At 37.8% G+C, this 16,152-nt stretch overlaps 1 protein-coding gene across 4 annotated transcripts; it reads left to right on the top strand.

The window, feature by feature from the left end:
• Window positions 1–189: 189 nt before the first annotated feature.
• ARPC1A (actin related protein 2/3 complex subunit 1A) lies at window positions 190–15,946 on the top strand. Of its 4 annotated transcripts, none has more exons than XM_026083183.1 (11): window positions 190–1,320; window positions 1,730–1,820; window positions 2,939–3,044; window positions 3,617–3,721; window positions 6,780–7,002; window positions 8,737–8,844; window positions 12,226–12,438; window positions 13,460–13,535; window positions 13,734–13,927; window positions 14,587–14,677; window positions 15,489–15,576. In XM_026083183.1, the coding sequence occupies exons 3-11, from the start codon at window positions 2,981–2,983 to the stop codon at window positions 15,507–15,509; spliced, it is 1,095 nt and encodes a 364-aa protein (XP_025938968.1). In that variant the 5' UTR covers window positions 190–1,320; window positions 1,730–1,820; window positions 2,939–2,980; the 3' UTR covers window positions 15,510–15,576. The 4 variants fall into 4 exon arrangements, with proteins under 4 accessions (XP_025938968.1, XP_025938967.1, XP_025938965.1 ...); XM_026083182.1 differs by having other exon boundaries at window positions 193–1,320; window positions 2,962–3,044; window positions 15,557–15,946; XM_026083180.1 differs by having other exon boundaries at window positions 193–1,320; window positions 15,557–15,946.
• The last annotated feature ends 206 nt before the right edge of the window (window positions 15,947–16,152 follow it).

Raw genomic sequence — 16,152 nt, 5'->3', positions numbered from 1 at the left:
GGGGCCGCGGAGGCGGCCGCAGGGGCGGCGGGGAGCGCCCGGCTCCCTCCGCCCGTCCCCTGCCGGTCCAGCCCCGCCGCGCACCTGCGTTGTCCCGGGCCGGCCGGCTTTGCGGCGCTAACGGTGCGCGGCGGCAGGGGGCTGCCGGCGAGGAGGGTCCCCCCGCGGGGGAGCGGCGCGGCGTGATTTGGAAGGGGGTGACAGCAGTGGGAGGCAGCCCTCAGTTACAGGCGCTTCTCTTCCAGATGTTTGAAAATGATGTAAAGGTAGCTGAAAATGGACTAGGATTAAAAAGTTATCTCTCAGGCACACACACGTGCTGTCTCAAATTCCGATTCCTTGCTAGTTGCTCGGCCAGTGATAGCCTTATACCACATATTTTTTGCCCCGTTGAGGAATGACAGCAGCTGAGTCCTGTCCTTCCCAACCGCAGTCCTTTCAGCCTACATGTCCAAGAAGCTTGTGCTGTACAAGCATACAAGATTTCCATGTTTTTGCACTGAGACTCAAGGACAGTTACTCTGCATTTTGAAAAAAAAAATTAGAAATAGCTACACTAAGTACCTTTCTAACAAAGTTAGCTTAAGAGTAGCTTAGATTCTGAGATTGGCTGCAGGAGGGTATTGAGGATTTTACTACATATCAATTATATCAAGACTTGGAGCTGGTTGTATTTTCTGTAGTGAAGTGCGAGTTTGATTTTGTTTGCGCATTGATAAGAAATAAATATAGCTGGAAGATTTCATCAAGATTTATCTTCCTAAAGAAAATAAATATTGCAAGATCGGACAAGAGAAATAGTAGTGCTTTTTGAGGTTATCATCATTATTGTTTTTTATGAGTTTGTTACCAAACCAAAACAGGAAGCTGTTGCGTGCTATAGGTTATTATGCTTGAGAAACTCTTATCAGTGGGCAAGGATGGATCATATCTCTTGTCTAGATGCAAGTTTTTGGAACAGCCAGTAGGTTGGTAAGTAAAAAACCCTGAACTAGATATTATTAGGACGGGACTGTATCATTAATACATAGTGCCAATCTGTGGAGAAAATACCAGGGCTGYATTAGAAAGTGTTTTGAAATAGCTACATTCCTTGGGGAGGGGGGATTGGATGTTTTTACATTTTTATTTTGGAAAGAGTAGAAAAGGCTGAGCATTCCTTGTTGGTAGAATAGCTCTTCAACTTTTCCTGTATATGGAAATGTGCTGCTACTGCATGTTGGCAAGTATGAAAGCAAGATCGTGGAAGAAGCAATTTGCAGACTTGTTTTGCTTACATTAACACATGGAATCTCAAATCATGGCTGTCCAAGGTCAAAGGTAACTCAGATTATGTCAACATTCTCACATTAATTAAAAATAATTAATTGTTTTGCTTAGGACTGCATATATTTAATAGCTTAGTTTGGTCTGCAGAATATGATTATTAGAAGAATCATGAAATTTGTGTCAGTTAAAATTATGAAGTGGACTTAAAGATCATATAGCTGAAAGTTATAATTGAAGTACCCTTCCAATCCACTTGTAAGTCATATTTCTTTAAGTTTAAAACAGCAGTGCTTGATTTCTTTAGAAAAAAGAAAAAAGTTTTTCCACCTATTTGCGTTGGTGAGCTGCTGTATCATCTCTGCTTCAGGATTCAGCACTTTCAGTATATTTGTTATACTAGTGGTGTGATAGTAATTGCTAAACACAGTAAGAACTTACTCATCTTTCATTCACTCCCGAGTTTCTATTGGATTGCCATTCATTTCCTGTTTGCCTCCAAATTCCTACCTTGCCCTGAAGTCTCCACCCTCGGCTAACATGGCCATACTTGGGTATGTTGTAATTTCGGGCTGTAATGGGTGTGGATGTCTTGGAATGACATCACATAGATTTTCTTTTTGGATGTATATGTAGAGGTAGAAAGACTTTGATCCATCAGCCAAGAATAAATTGCTATGAAATTTAGTGGAATATATGGAAGGGGGAAGGAATTGGCAAATCTAAGTTGTRTGTATTGAACTATGCACATTTTAATTATTACAGGTGACCTTGAGCTGTTATGATGTTATCTTCCATCCGTTTATGCTGCCGTTGATTCATATGGGACATAGAATATGATATAAGATTTTAAACTGCTTTGTAATTGCTGGCCAGTGCATCTCCAGTTGCAGATGTTCAGGGCTGTCTCTTCTGATGTAGTTATAAGTTAAAGAAAAAAATGGGTATCTAGTGTTGTTTTTTTTTAAACAAATTAAAATATTTACAAACTAGACTAATTTAGCTTGTTCTCTTAGTGTTTGAATCTCTTGAGGAAGAAGACATAACTATAGAGCAGTTAAGTGCCTGTATTAATTTGAAGAAATTAGTAATTAATTAATTACTAATTTTAGTAATTTTCCCTAGGATACATGTAAATGGTTTTATCGAATAATATGTCAGCAGATTATAGTTGTGTATTAATGTTCTGGACATGTCAATTTAATCTCCTGACATATTAAAAAAAAAAGAAAGATTTTTATTGTAGTGCTGCCTGTAAGCCTTAATACATGTCAGGGATTTGAGTCAATTCACTGAGATATATACCTAGATGGATTTTTTTGAAGTATTCTAATTTCACAGTAAAATTATTAGGTTTGTTAGACTTGACGAGAACCTGACTCTCACCTCTGAGGATATACTAAGAAGCAATAGTATGAGGTTTTTAGGGTAATTGCAATTAGCTATAGTAAGCAGAACAGTTAAAATTCATCTGCCTACTAAAGTTAGCAGGACAYATGGCAAAGGCAGCTTTTTAGCACTCTTATGTAGTTACTGAGCGAGTTGTCATCTTCTGTATATAAGATGTAATACTGGACTCAGCCAACCTTGGCAAATGTTGAAGACTGTTTTTTTTTTTTTTAATACTTAATCTGATTTTAAAGTGTTTTGTTTTCACTTTTACATCTTTCAGCTTTTTCAATTTTTAAAACATAGGAATAACTCTTAATTCGGAATGTCTCTACATCAGTTTTTACTAGAGCCAATCACCTGCCATGCGTGGAACCGAGATCGTACTCGTAAGTTTTGTTTTTGCATTTGTTATTTTCTATTTGCTGTCAGTCCCTGGTCTTGGGATGTTCTGGATCGTGTTTAAAGAAGGTGTGGTCAAGTATATGGCGCTGCATGCTAAATGCTCCATTTATAATCCAAAATCTTCTAAATCTGCAGTTTTCTAAATCCATTACTGGAACACGGCCCATGAGTGAATGTAGTCTTACCAGTGTTCCAGGAGGTTTTTCCTGTTGGCCTGAATCTACATGGGAGTATGACCTGGCTCTTACCCTTTTTACCTTTTTTCTTTTTTTTTTTTCCCCTGCCCCAAACCCAACCCTTTTTTTAAATAGCCTAGTTCTATGCCAAAGCTTGGATTTTCATGTTCAAAATTTGTCCTTCTGTTGATTGTACTCATAGCCATATTATGACAGTAATTATTTGAGATTATCCTGGGATGTTGTCCTCTGGTTTACAAAACACATGTAATGCTTGGAAATTTGAGAATAGAGATTATATTTTGGAAAGTCTTTCCAAATAAAGCATTTGGTATTAAAAAGCTTTCGTTACTATTGGGTTGTTTGTTGTCTCCCTCCAGAGATTGCCATTAGCCCTAATAATCATGAAGTCCACATCTATAAGAAGAGTGGGAACCAGTGGGTAAAAGCTCATGAGCTAAAGGAACACAACGGACACATTACAGGTAAGAGAAGAATGTATTGTGCCAGACATGGCTAAGGACATTCTTTAACTTTGTCAGCCCCCTCCTTCCCCCAGCCCAAGTATCCGAACAGGAAATCTGCTAGTGTCGAGTAAATAGATCTTTTCATAGGTTGGCATTCTCACTTTATGGAGAGCTTTGCAGCATTTTCCTGGACTGTGTGCAACAAATGTTAGGAAGAAAAAAAAACTTTGATCCTTTCTTTGATTATCTATTATTTATTTTTCATCCATAAGAACATAATGAGAATCAATTTTCAGTCTTCTCAAATAATCCAGTGGTGTCACAAGCTCTCCTGGTGATACATGCCGCTCTAATTCAAATGCTAGTGTTAATACCTCATCAAGTATACAACTGTTGTGCTGGTTTCTGATAGCAATAAATAACTTTTTTTAAGGACTGTACAAGTGCTTCATTTCACCAACTTTGTATCAGTGCATCTCTTTTCTCTTTGCTGTAGTACCCTGGCTGTAGGTCAATAAGTGTTTAAAGTTGCCACAGCTGCTGAGAGAAGCAGTCCTTCCCTTCCTCTGTGCTGGTGCAGAAGAATACTTGTGTAGCGTCCTCAGCAAGCAGAAAGAATAGGGGTTACCTTTCAAACAGATGCATGAGGAAAGCCTTAAGAACTGCCTTGACTTTGCTAAGTGAAAAGGAAGTAAGCAAAAAATCTGTACTAAAATTCTGTTGAAGAGGTGAACAACTTCTATACCTGTGTTTTAATTTTGTGGCAAAATAGAAATCCTACAGAAAGTTAACCTCCTCTTTAAATTGAACTTTTTAATTCACACTGAGTATAGTATCCTTTGTTGCTAATTTGACCTGCAGTTTTATGCTGTTCTTTCAGTTCATATTTTCAGAAACCTGTGCTGCTACTGAAGTTATACATCACAGAAGTCAGTGAGGAGATTTTAGAGGCAGTGATGTTTAGCAGCTTGATAGTGCAATGATGGGACTTTTGGTAGAATTTTTAGAATTGTGAGTGTATAAACCTCTTCCACGTTTAAATTGTAATCATCAAGCTTTGACATTAATACCCTGTCTAAACAAATATTGCTGTTCAGTTCTGATACATCTACTCTTCCAGTCTTCTTCAGGCTCAGGAGGATACTGTGTTGGTTATACTTCATATTTTAATGCTTTTTTCAACCTGGAAATTTGTCTTTCAAGGAAAATGTAGTTCTAGCATAAAATTCCACTTACACGAGTCTTGAAATGGTCAATCTTGGAYTTACGACAATCAGTGAGTATATTTTACTGCAGACCCAGAATATCTATAGATCCAGAAAGAAAATGTAAGAGCTACCAGGATGAGTCACCAGGTGTTATATTTAAAATGAAATTGTCCTGTGGTAGGCTTTTAAATTGCTATTTTTTTCTTGGTGATATTTTTATAAGGGCTTATTCTCTAAAGAAATGAAAGTAATTAATATAAGCACTTTCCCAAACAGCAATATCCTTTTTTCCTGTTCTCAACTCACTAATGGACAGAAGCATCTGCCCAGTGGGAGTTTGCAGGATCTTTATGCGATTTATTTGGTTCTTACAATCAGAGAGCACAACTGTTTGTGCTCTTTTGCAAAGAGTCACTTGGATTGAATTTACGAATGACATGCCGTTCCCCAAAGGCTTATCTCTGCTCTTTTCTTATACTTGTTGGTGTTAGAGAGAAGCCAAATATTCATGACTTGGGAAAAGACCTATCTCTGCCTTCCTGTGTAGCATATACCTTTGGAATACTAGATGCTATGTTCATCTTCAAAAGAAGACTTAGGCTGTGGTTAGACATCGGAGACAGACTGATCAGACCACTCACTGCCTCCRACAGGAGTGATTCTGCTGCTGCCCCTCTAGCTTCCGATCACAAGGGACAAGGTCCTTTGTCTTGCCTTCCYGTGTCTTGATTCTGAGACTTGTGGCAAGTTGCTTCAATTCACTAACTGCAGAACACTATTCCTTCTTTTTGCTGGGTTAGTTTTCTGCAAAGTTGAAAAACTGAATTGGCTCACCATGAGGTCAGAACAGCACTGCTGCTGGTGCAAGGGAGGTGATGGGAAAGAGAGGTCAAAAGAGGCAAGATGCCCTCTTTCAAAAGCAGTGCTAGACTGACTCGTGTAACTATGTTTTCAGACTACCAAGTTCCTGAAAATTGGACTTTTTAAGCATAAACCTATTTTGAAGTAGACTGTATATGAACTGTATGGTACAAATTGGTACAAATTCTTTCTGTATATTTTGTTCTTTTTTCTGCTTATATGCTTAAGGGAATACAGTTATAGCAAACAGTTGAAATATAATTTTGTGGCGGGAGACTTAAGGACTGCACACTGCAAAGGAGGATGCTAAAGAAAAGATGAAAAAATAACACTCCCATGAACCTCTCCAGTTGAAAATATTTTCATTGCATAGAAAAGGAAAGAAGTGATGGCAGGTTTATCAAAGACTGTCTTACAGTGATCCTTTACATTTGTTGTTTTTGCCTGGTAAACTTTTTTCTTTTTTTGTGGCACAGCCTTAACAGTCATGGAATACATGCAAGGGTTCTATCAGTACATAAAGAGTGATAAATTCTAACCAGAAAAAACACTGTTATCTAAACTTTTAGACCATGACTGTGATCTGGCTGCAAATAAACAAATATGTTAGAGATTTGTGCATACTTGTAGAATTGCTGGGTTTTAGCTATTGAAACGGGGGCCTCTTGCAGAAGTCAGTAATTGGAAGGAGAGTGATGGTAGAGAGATCTTAGCCAGTCTGCAGAGCTCCACCTGTTGGTCAACCTTCAGAGCTGTCTTCCTTAGCAGACAAATCCTGTGTGGAATCTGGAAATTTGGGATCTGCAATTTTGATGAAAGCTTGAGAGGGAAACTAATATCCATAACAACTTAAAATAGTGCCTGGAGAATAAGTGACCAAAGGGAATACTAATGTAACATTAACTGTCTCTGTGGTAGAAGGCTGTGAAGATTGTCTCTAATTTTGGCTTATTGTAGGGCAAACAGTATGAAGGGAAAAGATTATTAATATGAGGTTTAAATTGCAGGTATTGACTGGGCTCCCAAAAGCGATCGCATTGTAACTTGTGGTGCAGACCGTAATGCCTATGTCTGGAGTCAGAAAGACGGCGTGTGGAAGCCAACCCTCGTGATCCTGAGAATTAATCGTGCGGCCACCTTTGTGAAATGGTCTCCCTTGGAGAATAAATTTGCTGTAGGAAGTGGAGCTCGACTTATATCAGTGTGCTACTTTGAATCTGAAAATGATTGGTGAGCTGTTTAAATTTGATTTCCATTTATATCTTTAAAGTTTGCTTGGGAAAACTAAAGCCTGGAGTTTAGTGGTGGTACCTAGTTTACTATTTTACTAATTCCTGAAGTCCTCAGGAAATTGAGAGGGCTAGGTCTCATCAGTTCTGTCATGGACCTCCTACATCCTTGGGAAAAGGTTCATTGTTTTAATTCTGTACTCTGGTGTAGCACCTAAAGGGCCTTGGACTTGGTCTGTTTTCAGATTATACATGTCAGCATGGATATGTTCTAGTTGGCTGCCCTAAACATGTTTTGCTCTTCTCAAAGTGCCAAGAAATTCTGCAGAGCAGAAATTTCTGTGCYGCAAGTGTATAGTTGAAAAAAGACAAATATTTCCTTCCCCCCAGTTGAATGAAGAAACTGTGACTTCAGTCTTTCTTCCATATCAATTATTTTGGACCATTTCTTGTCATTAAAGAATTCAAGTCTGTCGCTTATCTCCAGGGTGGTCCATTTAGCAGATGTTGAAGCTTGTTATCTACCTGTTCCGTATTCTGTCATACAGTCTCATCACAGTTTATAGATTTCAGACAGGACTATTAGAAATGTTTCTACCATTAGCATTTTTTCTCTTTAGAATCTAAACTTAGTACTTTTGATATTAATGGAATTGTCATTGGAGATGCTTTTGCCATGTCATCTGTTAATTAAATCAGTATGTTAAGTATCAATTATTTTGGGTTGCATAAACATGCATAAAAACACAGGTTTCTCTGCCCACCATTCTGTACGTAGTCTTCCATGTGGAGATGGTAAACAATGAGACCATCTGTAAAATTCATTCTAAAGATTGTCTTGAGCTTTTTGCGTTCTAATATATTTGGTTGTTAATGTTTTCTCTGCCTCACTTGTCTGCAGAAGATTCAAACTCCCATATGTTGAAGACAGACAATTTTAGTGTGATCCTTTTACATGTCCCTTAAACTGTTTGTTCATGGTGGAAGTAAATCCAAAGAAAAAGCACCATCAGCTCAAAGGCCAAATAGTGAATAACAGATTTCATTACTATTTTGTAAACTGTTCTAACAAACTAAATCTGCTGAGACATATTTAGGCTCAGTTAGCTTATACTGATGTATTCAACATCAGGAGCGCTCTTCACTATGCTTTAAATAATCAAGATACGTAAACTGGCCATCTTGTTAGTGGTTTACACGTTTCTTTGGGGGTTTTATAATTATTGTATAATCAATGTAAAGACTAGAATAGTCAGTAAGTAACAGAGACCACTGTAAAATTCAGTGGAGGGAGTTGGAGAGGAAATGTGCTCAGTGGTCTAAGAAAGCAGTGCTTCTTAGCTCCGTACCGTGGTCAAAGATGAGCTCCTGTTCGTAGGATGTAAGGAACCAGGCAATTACTATGCCAAATTCACGTGAAGGAGTTCAGTCTGATATATTATAAAAATTGGCTAGAAGGGGGATAGGATTCAAATGAAGAGATGCAGATATAGATTTAACATGAGTTTGTTTATAGTTTTAAAATTTTAGATACAGATGGGAATCTGCAATCTTTCCAAATTACTTCAGGCAGTCTTAAGTATATGGAAGAGTTGGGCACAATGTGAGTTTTCTTGCAAAACTGACGTGTTYGGTCATTGACTAGGGGTGATTTTTTTTTTCCTAGGACATATTTCATGGTTTGAGGGACTCTGGTGAAATATTTTTATATACATTTTATTTCTTTTTTATTTAGGTGGGTGAGCAAGCACATTAAAAAGCCCATTCGTTCCACTGTCCTTAGCCTGGACTGGCACCCCAACAATGTTTTGCTGGCTGCTGGATCCTGTGACTTCAAGTGCAGGTGAGAGAAAATAAAGCATCTGTAAATGAATTTGGGTTACTGGTTCAAATTAGTCAGTAGCACAAGTGTGTTAATCATGCATGTGCTATCAGAATAGAAGACAGCTCATCACATACTAATGCTGTTACTAAAATAAAATACCCAGCTTAAGACACTTTGCCTTTGATGCCACTACATGCAGACTTTGGACTACTAACATTTCTCTGCTGAGGAATCCATGTGAATTTAATAAAATCAKAGGTTTCTTTACCCGCAATGCGCTGGAGTACTACTATTATACATGTGCTAAGTGCTCAGATCTACTTAGGCTGAAATTAAACTAATAAGTGCTATCTTGTGGAAAAGCACCACTGCTAGTTAGTTTGAATTTAAAAAGCAATATCGTAATGTCATAGTTCCAAAGTCAGAGTAACTCGACACTTCCAGAAATTATCTCACCTTCTTGCTTCCGAGAGCCACTTGTTTTTTSCCCTTCGCCTGTGCTAACCTTAACATTCCTGCAGCTATTTGATAAGCAAAGTCAGGGAATTGATCCACCTGAAACTCAGCACAACAAAATATTGTGCTGTGGGTTTTTTGKTTTTTTTTGKTTTTTTTAAGAACACTAAGAAAAAGGCTGGCATAAGCAGATTGGCATGCGAGACGGACAGGTATTCTGCCAAGGTGATTATGAAATTACAGCATAAAGGATAGGTCCTGTGAGTTGCTCTGTATTGAGCAGTTGGGGTCCCTATAATGAGGTCTGCATGAGGAGCTGTCTGCAGAGTGGTTGACTTTTATTCATATTTTACTTAATCACTTGTACCTTGAATAACAATGAAAGATGCTTTTTTTTTAAGCAGAATTTTCCTTTATGTAATAGGGCAATTTTAAGCTTCAAAGTGTGTACTAAAAATGACTAAGAAGAAGTGGGAGGGGAAGGTGGGACCAACTATTATATTCCTTATTTCAGAATGAAACACATACATCTAAAGTCTTGATCCTTTGATACCTTTATATCTAAGGAGCGATGTAAAACTAAAACTGGACAAGAAGAGGAGAGTCATCTCTATTCTGTGCCTTATTTCCATTTCTAATTAGATAAACTATACATATTCACTTCCTGTCCCAAAAATGTGGTGTAAAAAGTACTTATTCATCTTCCAGAAGCAACTGCTTTTCACATGTGGAATTTTTTTCATAAAGCATCTCAGGACTCTGGCCTTAGGTCAGCTGATATATGTATCTGGTACTCCAGATTTTCAGCTCTTTTGTCTTAGAGTTTTTTCCAGTGCTTGTTGTGTGCATTGGATCCCTGATTATCTCTTCTTTCCTCTTTTGATTGAGAAGTTGGATTTGAATCATTTTCTTTTTGTGTTTTTGAGGTTTTTGTTTGTTTGTTTTAAGAAAGTCAAGATGTGGTTGAATCAATTTCCTCCCAAGTGTTTTCTGGAAGACTTGCTTTGTCTTCTGTTTCCCATTGGAAAACTCATTCTKACCTGCATCTCATTTCTCTGAAAATGATGTATATTAAAAAGTGGATTTTGGTAAAACATTGGGGAAACTCCCTGCTCTTGTTTAAAAGTGTACTTTAGGATGAATCATTTAATAATCTTGCCTCTTTTGTCATAGAAATCCCCATACAGGAACATTAAAGGAAGAAAGGAAAATTAATGGAGATGGGTACTGTTTTTATGATTATATTGCTTCCCCAAACCCATAAAAGAATCTTCTCTTTGCTAAAGATGAACAAAGAGCTCTAGAATTCCAGTTCTAGGGAATGTTCAGTTGCATATTAAAGATAATAAAGATATCTGGGCCTGAAGTATGCATCTGTTCTGATAGATGGTTCTGAAGAAAATTATGAAATGGATCGGCCAAAGCCGCTGCCAACAAATAAGCAGCTGAGTGGGAGGCATTTTGGAAAAAGAATGGAGGGCAAAAGAGACTCCAAGTCGATAGGTATCAGCAGGGTGTTTTGGTGGCTGGCCTAGATGAGATCCTCTTACATTTATCTTTAGAAAAACATATATATATATGTATGTATGTATATATCTAACAGCACCACATAGGTGCGAATTTTATATTCTTGCTGGGACAATGTTGCTGTGGGGATAACTGGGACCTTCAAGCCGAGATGATTTTTAAAATAGAGAGAGACTTTAGTAAGTGAAAATACTTTTTTTTATATATGTATATACACCAACAGTTATCTTCTAGGTCTCTCACTACTTAGGAACTGATTTCTTCTGCCTTGTGTCAAAGGCTGTYGCTTTAAACATCTCATTCTATTTCCATACATTAAGAGAACCATCCTTTCAGATGGTTCTTTAAAATTCAGTTCGTTGAAGGATTATCATTAGATTATAATTAAACCAATATGGCTAACTATAAATTCATACTTAATTTTCTGAAAATCTGTACCTAATATAGCTGCAGTAGAACCTTTCGTGTTCCAAACGGTCAGCTTTATTTGAATAAACTGAATGTAGGTATCTTTTTGAAGAGCATGCTGCACACGTAAAGGATTTAAAAAAAGGAGGGGGGAGAGTAACATTTCCTTAAACTCACTATAAAATAATTCTTTGTGTTTTACTGTAATCATGAATGTCTGATCACTGCTTTTCTTTTATATTGAAATGTTTCTCTGGTAGTAGTATGGTGTAGCTCACTTGCTCCTCCTGTTCAATGGACTCTTATCCTATGTTTGTGACGTCCCAGTAACTTCCATGGTAACAGTCAAGAACACCATATTGTGGCATGTCTGAATCATGCAGAAAGAATTTGATGAAAGGGGGAGGCTTTCTATTTAAACATACCTCGAAAATTGTAGTGCTGGGAAAAAAAACTGTAAAAACATTGTGGTATTTCAGGTTTTTGAGGCATTCTTTAGGTAATGAGCCAGAATAAGGTAGCACAGAGCCTCTTTGGCATTTGGACATCAGCTTTCTTTCTTTGAAATCCTACTAAAAGGTGAATGTTCTTTAAACATGGGTAATTTTGTAGGTGTTTGTATTAGCTGCTAATTATATATTGTAACTCTTGGTTTTTCTCTAACTGAAGAATTGACTCTGAGGGTCATTAGCACTGCAGAAGGATGAAAGGGAGATCTTAGCGCAGTGGAAAATGCAAGTACAATACATGTTTTTATGCCACCTTCTGGAAAAAAGGAGAGAGAAACAGAATATGACATTTATGAGAAATCCGTATTCATTCACCCTTTGTACTATTGCTTTCTCTCTGTATACCAAAGCTTCCCAGCCAGTAGTGGCTTGCTGTTTAAAAATACTGTAGTGGTTTATTTTGGTAGAATTAGGATGTATGTAGTTGCTTTCAATGTGAAATATGCAACTCCCAGGAGTTTTTTTTGTCTATGTTCATGCTGAAATCTTTTATTTGCAGGGTTTTTTCTGCTTACATTAAGGAAGTCGATGAAAAACCAGCCAGTACACCATGGGGCTCCAAGATGCCTTTTGGGCAGCTGATGTCAGAATTTGGGGGCGCTGGAAGCGGTGGATGGGTGCATAGTGTCAGTTTTTCTGCCAGCGGTAACCGCCTAGCCTGGGTCAGTCATGATAGTACAGTGTCAGTTGCTGATGCCTCAAAAAATATGATGTAAGTATGCTCTTTTTGTTAGTTATTAGATGTTTGAGAATTTTAGATTATATAATATAAATTTCTTACAAGGACGTGTTCTATGAAGGTACCATCATTTGCTTTGAAAGTAAAAAATGTGTTGTGCTCTGGTGACTGGGGAACCAGTATTTCCTTGTAAATGGATCCGAGAGRCTTGGAGAAACGTGTCTGCTCCATAACTACCAAGACTCTGTCCCTACCAGGGATCTGGCAAACAAGTTGTTCATTTCATGAAATCTCAATTCTGTCCTTTGGCCTTAAGACACTGTTGTTGCAAGGTTTTAACTTACTCCCTCAAATTCAACAAAGTATTTTATTAACCATTCATTCTTCTGCTCTTCACCTTGATCCTAATAACTTTTCAGTCTCCGTGGCTTTCTAACCAAGAAGGAAGAGATTCCACATACGTTTTAATAGCAGAGATGTCTTGTTCATCCAGGCATTGCTGTGCTTAATTTTGAATTATGGCTCTCATGGCAAAAGTTGTATAAATAGATGGCTAGGGATATCATTAAGTATAAAGTGATCTAGAAATCCTAGGAAAATTTTAGCCTTTTAGTTAATTCTTATTTATTATAAAATCACAAAAGTTAACTTATTTAATATGCAGGTTTTTTCCTCCTAAAGAGATGACTTTAAGTGCTAAAACTTCAAATGTTTGTATATTAGAAAAGAAATTAATAGCTTCATCAATTTGAGCCCTTTCTGTTTCAATATTCTTTTTAAACTATTGCTATTGTTTACACACAGAATGCTAGATGATTTCAGCATTTCACCTGGAAAACTTCATTTTTGATATAGAACTTTCAGGACACTGTCATTAGGTTAAAACTTGCTTTATTACAAATTGCAACCTTCTGGTGTCACTTCAGGACAACAGCTGAGCTACACTGACTTCTTTTCCAATAATCCATGTCTGGGAACAGTCTCTTTTATGTTCTATTGGAGCCAAAGATGAGAGGTTTCAATGAAGTCCTTTAACAAATGTTCTTGTGTTCAGGGTTTCGCAGCTGAAAACAGAGTTCCTCCCACTCCTGAGTGTGTCATTTGTCTCTGAGAACAGCATGGTGGCAGCTGTAAGTGTCTATTATTTTCTTGTAGAGTGTTACAGTATTTTGGAGAGGGAGAAACAGCATACATTGCAAAGTTAGTAGTAGAAACCTCTTCAATAGTGTCAGCCTTTGCATTTCTGCAATTAAAGGTATTGGAAAGAAACTCTCCTCATGATTAGGTGGTTATGTTTCTTGACATGCTTTCATGATGTCTGGTTGCAGGGTCATGATTGCTGCCCAATGCTCTTTAACTGTGATGACCGTGGCTTGCTGACCTTCATTTCCAAACTAGACATTCCAAAACAGAGCATCCAGCGCAATATTTCTGCCATGGAACGCTTCCGAAACATGGATAAAAGAGCCACTACAGAAGATCGTAACACTACCTTGGAGACACTGCACCAAAACAGTATAACGTGAGTGTCTCAGCAGTCAAAATGAGGGGAAGGAGCTTTCTTTCARGCTCCTTTGGGAGCTTGAATTTGCCATAACAACTATCAATTTCTGGGCYTTGCATGGAAGTTGATAAAGTTAATCATTAACACTGCATGCATGCAGTCTCTGCTTGTGTTTAATGTGTTCAGTAACTTATACATGGCTTATCTTATCAAATATGTARATAGTTCAAAAGAGGTTGATAACATGACAAAATCCAGTCAGCAGACTTCACCTGAAACAAGAGCATGTACCAGCTTCCTATTTCAAATGTTATTTCCGTATGTGTGCATATATATATATATATATATATATATGTCTCAAAAGGAGTGATTCAGGTTAATCAAATAAAATATTGCATTTAAAAGAAGTGCATGAGCCCAGAAGATGTTAACATTTCTGGAGCAATTTGCTTTTATCCAAGGAAATGTTTAGACTACAACCACCACGCGCTAAAAGAGCTTTCAGCATCCCTTTCTTTGCTTACTTTTCTGAAGCATCGTACCAAAAATCTAGCATAAGATACGCTATACTCATGTCTCTCTTTGGGAGAGTGGGAGTTGAATTCTACCCAAATTTCCCTGCTTTCTGGCTCTCTGGAATGGGTGTCTGTCTTACAGCTATCACTCTCTGTTTTCAGCCAAGTGTCTATTTATGAGATAGACAAACGAGATTGTCGTAAATTCTGCACCACTGGCATTGATGGAGCAATGACCATCTGGGATTTCAAGGTATGCTTTTACTGCCATGCTTACGTGAACTGTATGTGGTGGTGTTTTTGTTAATCYCTTGCATCAGCTGCTGGGGCTCAGCCCTAATGGAAGTTGTATTAGCACTAGGAAATCCGGACTGGGATATTCAAGACCATTAACAAACTCCATAAGGAAGACAGATCTAAGATTTAGCACAAATGCAGATATACGTTGCTTAGCAGATAGTCATAATCCAGACTTAATTTTTTTAATTGGATCACACATGTTCCTGTAGGAATCCTGCTAATTCTTTCCTTTTCCGACCTCTACCTTAGCCGCAGTCAGGCTAGAATGATCATTGGTTCAGCAAGACCCGCTGCTCTTCTTGCTCCTCTCCCTTTGGACTCACTGTCTTTCTGAAGAACAGGGTCATGCACTCTATTAATTTATTGAAATAGTAAGAATTTACGTAAAACAACTAGGAAATACAGTAAGCACTATACTGAAAATCCTAAATGGGATTCAAGCAAGCACCCAAGTGCTTGCTTTGTTGGGATTGGCCAACAGAGGTCTCTGCTCACCTRCCCAAGCTTTTGCTTACAGCTGTACACAGGTTTTTAAGAAAAGAATTTGTCTGTATTCTAGTAATGCCTGAAAGCTAAGTAGGGATAGAGGCTAAATAAGAAACTGAGATTATAAATTGCTTTAGTGCAGTTTCTGGGGGAAAGGGGGGGGAGTCATTGGCCTATATATGCAGGAGTTTGGAATGAATAATCATAGTGGTCTCTGGTCCTTGGATACACATCTAATCTCAACCACCCTCTTTGTTTTGCTCCTCTTTTAACGTCAGCCKTTACACAGAATTGTTTAACATAGGACACTGTAGCAGTTTGTGATTAAGATTCTCTCTGTTTCAAGACCTTAGAGTCCTCTATTCAAGGTCTACGAATCATGTAAAGATGGATTTCCGTGATCTAGCAGGACAAACTGCTTGACAGAATGCAGCTCCCACATCTGCACAGACTCGAAAAGGGAGGAGGAAGGCAGAATATTTGGAAACACTGAGAAAATACAGCTTGGCAGATTTTCTTTTGAATCTAAATTTGGTGAATTGTGTTGGTTTCAAAATCAGCTGTGATTGTTCTTTTTTATTTTTTTTGGTTGGTTGTTTCATTCCATTCTTTACCAAAGCTGCTCCTTAAGTAGTTTATTGCAGGAAGTTATGAATCACTAACTTAAAAGGGGAATTTTATGTAAATTGTCTGCTAGAAATAATAATAATAATAATAATAAAAAAAGAAAAACAGATTCTTTTGTGTTTTGATTCTCATTAATTGATTGAAAAAGGAATATTATGGGAAGAAAATTAGGTAAAGAGGGTGAAAAACCCTGAACTGATTTTTCTGGCCTCAAAAGGGGAGGAGTTCATCTTAACTGAAAGTTTCTTAAAAGTTCACAAATGAAGGTGAACCAGCTAGAGTTCTTTGAGGGGAATTACTCCCTCGGAGAATGTG

This window comes from Apteryx rowi, unplaced genomic scaffold (assembly GCF_003343035.1).
Source record: "Apteryx rowi isolate R43461 unplaced genomic scaffold, aptRow1 scaffold_6, whole genome shotgun sequence".
Taxonomy (NCBI): domain Eukaryota; kingdom Metazoa; phylum Chordata; class Aves; order Apterygiformes; family Apterygidae; genus Apteryx; species Apteryx rowi.
The sequence above is the reverse complement of the archived record's forward strand: the minus strand, read 5'-3'. Positions and strand labels throughout refer to the sequence as shown.